The 10,147-nt window shown below is 32.3% G+C and overlaps 1 protein-coding gene and 1 pseudogene across 1 annotated transcript; one reads left to right on the top strand and one right to left on the bottom strand.

Moving 5' to 3' along the window:
* Positions 1-3,033: 3,033 nt before the first annotated feature.
* LOC106333750 lies at positions 3,034-4,063 on the bottom strand (annotated as a pseudogene).
* Positions 4,064-7,188: 3,125 nt separating this feature from the next.
* On the top strand, positions 7,189-9,923 carry LOC106333072 (cytochrome P450 84A1-like). Its single transcript, XM_013771559.1, has 2 exons — positions 7,189-8,110; positions 9,127-9,923. The coding sequence occupies exons 1-2, from the start codon at positions 7,193-7,195 to the stop codon at positions 9,751-9,753; spliced, it is 1,545 nt and encodes a 514-aa protein (XP_013627013.1). The 5' UTR covers positions 7,189-7,192; the 3' UTR covers positions 9,754-9,923.
* Positions 9,924-10,147: the final 224 nt, after the last annotated feature.

The raw sequence follows: 10,147 nt of genomic DNA, 5'->3' as shown, positions 1-10,147 counted from the left end.
ATCCCGATGATATTTTGGTTTATAAAAAATTGGATACCATATTAAAATCATATTTGTTTTTGTTTGGTTCAGTTTATATAATGTCGGTTTTTGGTTTATTCAATTTTAGCCTAGTCTCGGTTTTGGTTTTTTGATATTTTGGTTTATAAAAATTAGACACCATATTAAAATCATATTTATTTTGGTTTGGTTTGGTTTGGTTTGGTTTATATACTGTCGGTTTTTGGTTTATTCAATTTTATACCAAAAAAACTTAAATTGTATTTATATTTTATTACATTTTGTTAACTTATTTTATATGATTAAAAATCAAATTTATTAAATACTACTCTTATTTTTAAATAGAATGTTTTTTCTATTATATTTAACTATTAAAAATAATTGTTAAATAAATTATAGTTATTATAGATTCATAAGATGAAAAGAAAAATGGTTAATAATATACTAAATTTATGACACATATATGTCAATTATCCAAATTAACGTCTTAAATATCAAGATCATATAAATAAAATAAACTACATGTATATAATTATATTATGTAATTTACATAAAACTATACTACTATATTTTAATTAATCAGTTTATTTGGTTTATATTGTTTGATCGGTTTATATACTGAATCATATCTACATACCACAATTTCTAGAAATAACATCTATTCGGTTTATACGGTGTTACCAAATTAAACTAATTTTTTATTTCGATTTGGTTCAGTTTTAGTTGGTCTGGGTTTTACCGAGTTGAACACCCTTAATTCAAATTACTAAATCATAGATAGTTTGCAAACATGTACTACAATGATAGTTGGTCTGGTTTTTGAGTCTTAAATATAAATTTTCCGCATTTACCTCATACTAAATTGTGTATCAAGACAATTATATTAGATATTTATGCATACAATATTAAGTTAAACGTATTTAATTCTTTCATTTAATAAGGAAACTATCATTTATACATAACTGTTTCCATGCCCAACGAATATGGTCTCGAGCTTGTTTATTAAAACTTCTTATCATATATTTTTATGTTTGGGTGCAAATTCCAAAATTAAATTACATGGAACATTTTGTGCGGGATGAACATTTTATATACAAATATTTTTTACGTCTTATCATATATTTTTATGGTTGGGTGCAAATCTCAAATTTTTGATGTGGTATTTTTGATACAAATTTCAAAATTAAAATATTAAGGTCTCAATACTCTTTCAATGCAAATTTCAAAATTAACATATTTATTTATTTTAAATGGTACATAGTTTAATTTAAACGATATTGTGTATATATATATATATATATACATATATATTATTTGATATGAATGTCTATTGAATAAAAATTAATATTAATACGGTTTTATGATCATTTGTATCTTGTTATAACAAAAAAAATTAAGCCATTGATTACAAAATTTTCAAATGGATTTTTATCATTTTTTTGTAATTTAAAATCGTTTTAAAAATTCAAAATATAACATATAAGAAAAAATCTAAATTTTTTATTATATGGTTAATATGATTGTTTAATTTCTTTTAATAATATAAAATGAAAAAAAATGAGGGAAAATCCAAAAAAAACTGTTATCAAATCTTTATTATTAATAATCATTAATTGTCATTCATATGTTAATCATATTAGGTAATTCTGTAGCTTTTATTTAAGAAAATAATATACGATTCTTATATTTTGGGTTAATATATTTTTCTAGTAATTGGATTTTGGACCAAAATTTTTTTCAATTGATTCTTAAGATGTCACGTAAGTTAAATTTTTATTCTAATTAAGTGACACCCAAGGAAGATCTCTTTTTAATTACAACAAATTTAAGATTATAACTTTTTAAATGATTCTCAATTAATATATAGGAGATATTAGGAATATAACTTAGTTAATTATAAAAAGTATGATTAACCTCTAATTAAATTGTTCCAACCAGTTTCCAACTTCTCTTTAACTTAACACAAAACCAACTTAATTAACGCTACGATCGTCTCCACTCACCCCAATACGAAAATAAATAAACATATCTCTTCGGTTCATATAAGAGTTATTCTTGGGTTCATCTTAGCACCGACCAATAAAATTTCATTATTTCATATATGATATCTTTTAGAAAATGAAACAAAATATTGTCAAGTTATATTATATTTTTTAAATAAAAAAATAAAAAAATAAAATAAAAATAAATAATAGTAGTTACAAAAAAAGAATTAAAAATTCTATTTATTTTTAACGTCGTAAACAAAACACTAAACCGTAAACCCTAAACCGTAATCCTACACCCTAAACCCTTAGGTAAATCCTGAACCCTTGGATAAATCCGAAACTCTAAATCAAAAACACTAAACACTAAATCTTAAACCCTAAATCCTAAACCCTAAACCCTAAATCCTTGAGTGTTTTAGTGTAGTATTTTTGATTTAGAGTTTAGAATTTATCCAAGGGTTTAAGGTTTACCCAAGAGTTTAGGGTTTAGGATTTAGGGTTTAGTGTTTTGTTGACGACGTTAAAAATATTGTTTAAATTTTTTTTTTTGTAACTAATACTATTTTTTTTTTTACCTTTTTATTTTAAAAACATAATATAATTTGACAATATTTTATTTCTTTTTTAAAAAAATATCGAATTTAAAATAACAAAATCTTAGGCCATGCGCATTAGAGGTTTAAAGGAGAGGATCACACGTTTTACGAGGAAAAAAAATATTAAAAAAAGCAAAAGCGATGAACTCGGTTGGTCTCGCTTCTCCTGCGTGATACCCTCTCTCCTAAAGTTCATCACTGTAGCGCAGACTCCACGACACGTGGCGGCCCGCGATTGGTTAGTTTTTTTTTTTTTTAAATCAAAAAAAGGAAAAAAAATTAATAATAAAAAATTAAGAAGATGAACCCCAAAGGGGGGTTCACTGATGCTCTTGCTCTTATTGGTTGGTGAACCTAACCTTCGGTAAACCCAAAAATAAGTCTAAATCAAAACATTTGATTACATATTAAAACTAAACATTGAATTTGAGGGTATATCTTTCATGACCTTTGAAGCAAATGAAAGTCGTGTTATTATTCATTTATTTTTGTTGAATATCCAATTATAAGCACCCAGCAGCATCGAAGAAACTAAATAAAGAAGAATCACATATTGAAATTCAATAGCTATGTAACCCATGACATGTAAAATATATAGTCTTAGCACGTTTGATTAGTTTTGACCTTTCGTTGACTTTTTATTACAACCGGGAAACCAACAACCACCGCTATTTCCGGGACCCCACACTCCTGCGTTCCCTCCCCATCCCCATCCTCATCCTCCTCCGCCTCCCCCACCATATCCACCGCCCCATCCACGTCCTGAGCCATCTCCAACACCGCCGTCACCTCCGTCACCTCCGTCACTTCCACCACCACCTCCTCCACCTCCACCACCACCGCCGCCACCACCACCGCCACCACCTCCATTTCCACCACCACCACCACCGCCACCACCTCCACTTCCACCTACTGAGGGTCCATTGCTAGGGCCACCTCCTACGCCAATGCCAATACCAATACCAACGCCAACATTGTCGTCATTTCCATTATCTCTTTTCTTCCTTTTGTGGTCATTGCATTCTTCATTTCCACCACTGCCATCTCTTTCACCTTTTCCATTTCCTTTGCCGCCGCCTCGTCCTCCACCTTTGCCTCCACGACCTCCTCTTCCCCCATTTCCTGGACTCCCATCTCTTCCGTTGCAACCACCGCAGTCTCTTTCTTTCCCTCTACAGCTTTCGCAGCCTCCTCCTTCTCCATCACTTTCTTGGACTCTTCTTTCTTTGATATGTGCACTCACCATACCATTTTTAAACGCTTTTCCGGATCCCAAATCGGAAGATTGATCAGTACCATTAAAGAATCTTCTCGGGGGTCCATAACGCAGCCCTTGAACGGAACTTGAGCTCAAAAGAAACAACACAGCACTAGAAACTGACAAGCACACCACAATGCTTGACATTCTCACCAATATCTCCATCGCGATTTCTCTCAATCAAAATCCTTCTCCATTCCCTTCGTTTTTATACTCTTCTAAACCTAAGTAAATTAGTCTATGTAATTAAAATGAGCAGCCACATGCCATGAACATGCATTACCCAAATGAAACCTACCATCTTTTATATATATTGAAGGAGCTAAACCACAAAGAGGAGATGACGTTGTAGAAAACTACATAAATATTGGTTCACGCCCCAAGTCCTCGTTATAGAGTGGTCCATTTCAATATTATTGTGACCCCAAGCACCATTGTGGCCTGGACGATTCATATTCGAGTCGGTTGCAATCGAATTTGGGTCCTTCTATTGAGTCTTAGAGATTTGGATCCATATAGGTTGTATTCTTTTGGATTTAATTTGGGTCCACTCTTTTCTGTTCCAAATATACTATACCTATAAAATACCCAGAAATTTTGGGTATCATTTGGTTCGGGTTTCAGTAGGTTACTTTTATCAAAATCCGTCTAAATTACCAGAAACCCATCATTTTTTGGAACACAACACATTTCATTCATGTTCTTAATTGATTACAAAGATAAAAACAATATTGTTTCGGTTTGAACATTTTTGAATCAGTTCTTCCAGGCCTAGTATGTTCATTTTGCGTTGTCGCCAATGAATTTGCCAAAAAAAATATGTTTTATTTTCATTAAATTTTACCCAAAAAAAAGAAATAAAAGAGATTAATTCAGGCGCAAACAAATAGAAAAATGCATGAAAAAAACTTGATAAACAAGTAAATGACTTTTTTTTTTTTGTAACATCAAGTAAATGACTATATTCCCATCAGCTGATTAGCTTGCTTAAACCTTTCCGGCCTCTTATTTACTTAAGGTTTTTGGTGCAGATGTTAAGAGTCAATCAGTTGTTTACAATCTCAGGTTCGCTCGAGTTACGTCTGTACATCTTTTGTTCGAGATCTATTCAAGAAACAAGAAAAATGTGGAGTGTATTTTGTTGTTGTCAATTTCTCATAATATGCTTTCTTTTGCGAAATGTCATTTTCTGTCACAAATTTCGGTAAACGTGCAGATATTATCTTCATAATCAAAGTTGGTATCACGAGAGAGAAATGTCAACAACTTTTTGGAGGAAATGAGTCATGCTCTTTGTTTAGGATCATTTTGTTAACAATTATAACATTTTTATTACAAAAAAATAGCTCTTTTAAATTTTTACCGGATCCTAATCCGTGCGGTTAATATATTTTTTTTTAATTTGTAATATTTGATTGTTTTACATTCACTTAGTCATGAATTTTTTTAGCGTGTTAAACCATCTATTGTACGACGAATATTCGATATCATATAAATAAATTCAACATATATATGTATGTAATTAGAAAATTGTATACAATATATAAAAATAATGTTTTTAAAATATGAAGAAATAAAGAACTATGACTTAGTGTGCCATAGAAAATATTATAAAATAGTTATTCATGTTTAAAGAAAATACAATTTATTAAACTTCTATAAAAAAATTTACATATAAAATGATCGATTAATAAAATCAGGGTGTTTTAAGTTAAAATTTAATTTAGGCAAAGACATTAACTGAACTGGAAAAAACATGAATTAAATAAGATAGTTTAATTTAATTCTCAATGGCATGGAAGTGTAAATAACTTTGAAAACTAAGAGACAATTTATATTGGTACTTCTCTTTTTTTTTTTTTGAAAGAATTTTAAATTTATTCAAATAAAAAAAAAACCTTGATACAGAGATTCACTGCTTCCTTACTACAAATATTGAAATCAGAAAAACTTCAAAAATCTCATAATTCCTTTAGCTTCTTCCAAACCAATTCTCCATTGTTTTTTCATGCTTCCCTCCTGCTTTCTTTCTAAACGAGGTGATTATGTTGCGAACTATCTTGTCCAATCTATCAATCAGACATGAAACTGGTTGGGAAGGCTCACCCACCCTTCTCACATTTCTCTCATGCCAAATAGCATAGGCCACCACTTGCAGACAATATCGCATCAAAAAAGTCATACCTCTCCCTTGACATCCTTTCACTATTAATAGAGATGTTAACCTCTACTTGTATTTTAGCTCTAAAAAACCTTTTCTTGTATTCGTAGAGATTTATATAAAGAAAAATCTAAAGATTAGTCTCTTAATTTTGGAGCAAATTCCAAGGCTTAAATCCTATGTTTTGTTTAATGTGATATAGTACCAACTATTTCTTTTACGATCAGGGGCGGATCCAGGATTATATTTAAATGGGGGCACATGAAAATTATACATTATATTGTTTTAATTGGGGGCACTCCTTATGTTTTATACTAATAACTATAGAAAATTAAAAGACCCCATACCCTTGGCTTTGCGTCCACCACTGTTTACAACATAGTAGAAGAGAAGAGAATGTAGTTAATCAATATTATATAAAGGAGATAACTAGATCTCTTGGTGGTTGAAAGCCAACAACAAATCATTATACGTACATAAAAGGGGCCTAAATCATGCCAAGGAAGTTGGTCACTCTGCCATGATATAATATATAATACTCTACTAAAAATTAATTATTTCATTTATAGAGCTTGTGGAATCCTTATGTATGCACCCACCCTCTTTATACTAGTCTTCTCTGTTTCGTTTTGCTTAGTTATGCCATCAATTTTTGAATGACGAATTGGATTATAGAAGCAAAATATGATGAGATAGCGCTGTACTTTCTTTAGTAACATGTATTTTCAATTTGGTACATCCTTTCAAAACGTTATTGAGTACGTAAATGCACAAGTAGATAACCTTTTCACTTGTAAGATCACCTTAGATATGGGAAATGGAAATAGTTATATCAATGATTATTGGCATGTCACATGAATAATAAAATAACAGTATATCATAATTAAAATTTAAACGCTAAAACTTAATAGTAATATGCCGAATAATAACAAAATGTTTCACAATGACCACAAAACAATGTCTATACATAATTTAGTGCCGTATTATTTTTGTATATATGATCTACCACAAAAAAGTTGTTCATTTTGCAAAAGTCAACTCATTCTTTTATATGAAAAGTCCACTCTTTGAAAGTTTTTATATTGTTAAGATGAAAAAAATATACTCATAAATGGGGCCAAGTTATGGTTATAAAAGCTAGCGTTGGCCTTAATAATCACATCATCTCAAATTAGTTGACAAACTAACAATGGAGTCTCTGTTATCACAAACACTAAACCAAGTAATAGATCCCACCCCGTCAGTTCTTCTTATCACCATCTCTCTTCTAGTTGTAGTCTACCTCATCTCACAATGGTTTAAACCGCTCTACCCTCCCGGTCCCAAAGGCCTACCCGTAATTGGAAATATGCTAATGATGGACCAACTCACACACCATGGTCTAGCCAAGCTAGCCCATAAATACGGTGGTTTGTTCCATTTACGAATGGGATTTCGTCACGTGTTTGCCATCACATCACCTGACGTCGCTCGACAAGTCCTCCAAGTCCAAGACATCAGCTTCTCGAACCGGCCCGTGAATGTAGCCATAAACTACTTAACCTACGATCTAGCCGACATGGCCTTCGCTCCTTACGGACCCTTTTGGAGAGAAATGAGGAAAGTGTGCGTCATGAAGGTGTTCAGCCGGAAACGGACCGAGTCATGGGCCTCGGTCCGTGAAGAAGTAAACAATATGGTCCGGTCTTTTTCTAGCAACGTCGGTAAGCCCGTTAACGTTGGAGAGCTCATTTTCACATTGACACGGAACATAACGTACCGAGCGGCGTTTGGTGCGGCCTGCGAGACAGAACAAGACGAGTTCATAAGGATCTTGCAAGAGTTCTCAAAGCTATTTGGAGCATTCAACATCGCGGATTTTATACCGTTCCTAGGGTGGTTTGATTTTCAAGGGATAAACAAGAGGCTTGTTAAGGCTCGTAACGATCTTGACGGGTTCATCGATGAAGTTATCGATGAGCATATGAAGAAGAGGGAGACTGTAAACGTTGATGAAGATACAGATATGGTGGATGATCTACTTGCGTTTTATAGCGAGGATTCATCAACTAATCGTAATAAGAACACCGTAAAACTCACACGTGATAATATCAAAGCCCTCGTCATGGTAAGCCAAAACGTTACCTTTTTTATTTATTGATTTTCCTCTTAGTAATCATTTAATCCTTGTTCACATTTTCTATAAATATATAAGATAATTTAGTTGTAATAATGTTTAAGCCAAATTAAAATTATTTCGACCAATTTACAAAAAAGAATATTTGAAGTTGATAGTTTATACACCATCCGTTCACAAAAAAAGTAAAATTTATAGAGTTTTCACGTTTATTAAGAATACAATAAATATTTACAATTTAATTTAAACTTTATTTTTCAATACACTTTCTAATAACTATCTACCAATAAAATTTAATCAATTCAAATATTCACAATTAATGTTTCTCAAAAGTATACAAAAGTATCTTAAAAATATAGAAAATCTATTTATTTGGAACACGAATAAGCTCTAGAAAATCTTACCTTTCAGGAACAGATGAAGTAATATATTGGGATGACTGATAGTTTCGATAATATTAATTAGTAGCAATTATGTGTTCCCTCTGTTCCTGAAAGTAGGATTTTCTAGATTTATTTTTTATTCCAAAATGATAGATTTTCTAAAACTTTAAGATATTTTTAGTAGTTAATGTTGAAAAGTTGTATATTTTTAAGAAACATTAATTGAAAATATTTGAATTGATTGAATACTATTGGTTGATATTTATTGGAAAATGTATAGTAAATTAAATAATAAATTCAATTGTAAATATTTATTATATTCTTAATATGCGTGAATACTCTAGAAAATCTTTCTTTCGGGAACAGATGGAGTATTACTTTTCTTGTTTGTATATAAAAATACCATTTTGGTTTTGGAAATGATATATATCTTTGTGTTACACTGTTCGGAATCATACATTTGATTTGAGATGGAATATAAAGTAGTACAGAATATAAATTATTATATCCCAGTTGATTATGAATTTGAAATTCGTGATTTTTAACGGTTTTTGATAACTAAAATGGTAGCTCGATATACTAATTTTTTTTTTTTGAACTATTAATTTACTTTATTACTGGAAGGATGTTATGTTTGGAGGAACGGAGACAATGGCGTCAGGGATCGAATGGGCTTTGACAGAGCTTCTACGTAACCCAGCTGAACTCAAACGGCTCCAACAAGAGCTCACCGAGGTCGTGGGTCTTGACCGACGCGTGGATGATACTCACCTCGAGCAACTAACATTCCTAAAATGCACACTCAAAGAAACCATGAGACTCCACCCACCGATCCCACTCATCCTCCACGAGGCTATTGAGGACAGAAAGCTCCAAGGCTTCTTTGTTCCCAAAGGCTCACGCTTGATGATCAATGCCTTCGCTATCGCACGTGACCCGAAGTTGTGGGTTGACCCGGAAGCGTTTCGACCTTCTAGGTTTATGGAACCGGGTATGCCTGATTTCATGGGGACTAACTTTGAGTTTATACCCTTCGGGGCAGGTCGGAGATCGTGTCCGGGAATGCAACTTGGGCTTTATGCGATGGAGGTGGCTGTGGCTAACATCATTCACTGTTTCACGTGGAAGTTGCCTGACGGGATGAAACCAAGTGAGCTCGACATGAGCGACGTCATGGGTCTTACCGCTCCCAGAGCCACGCGATTGATCGCAGTGCCTGACACGCGCCTCATCTGTCCGGTGTATCCTTGACCATGGAGAGAGTTTTACTGCTCTATTCAGGATTAATGGTTCAAAAGTTTTGTCTTCTCTCTTAAGATCTTGCTATCTTTAAAAAAAATATATATATATATGTTTTTCCACATTGGGCATGCTTTGTTTTTTGTTCACAGGGGATTTTCTTCCTCAAAATGTAACTGTAAATAAATAATAAATAGGGTAATAAGGTTTTTAGTAATTAAACTCTTCGATTAAAGATGAATGGTAAATAAACCCCTCAACTAAAATTTTGACGAAGAAAACCCTTAACTTTAATTCCGTTAACGTTTGTCACCCTCCGTCACAGTATTTTAGACGGAGGGTGACAGACATTAACGAAATTAAAGTTGAAGATTTTTTCGTCGAATTTTTAGTTGAGGGTTATTTT

The sequence above is a fragment of the Brassica oleracea genome, chromosome C3 (assembly GCF_000695525.1).
Source record: "Brassica oleracea var. oleracea cultivar TO1000 chromosome C3, BOL, whole genome shotgun sequence".
NCBI lineage: Eukaryota > Viridiplantae > Streptophyta > Magnoliopsida > Brassicales > Brassicaceae > Brassica > Brassica oleracea.
Note: the sequence above shows the minus strand (reverse complement) of the source record. Positions and strands in the feature narration are given on the sequence as shown.

Coding starts and splice junctions, on each gene's coding strand:
- LOC106333072 (XM_013771559.1), top strand. CDS start 7,193: ATGGAGTCTCTGTTATCACAAACACTAAACCAAGTAATAGATCCCACC. Junction 8,111..9,126: donor ATATCAAAGCCCTCGTCATG/GTAAGCCAAAAC, acceptor TATTACTGGAAG/GATGTTATGTTTGGAGGAAC.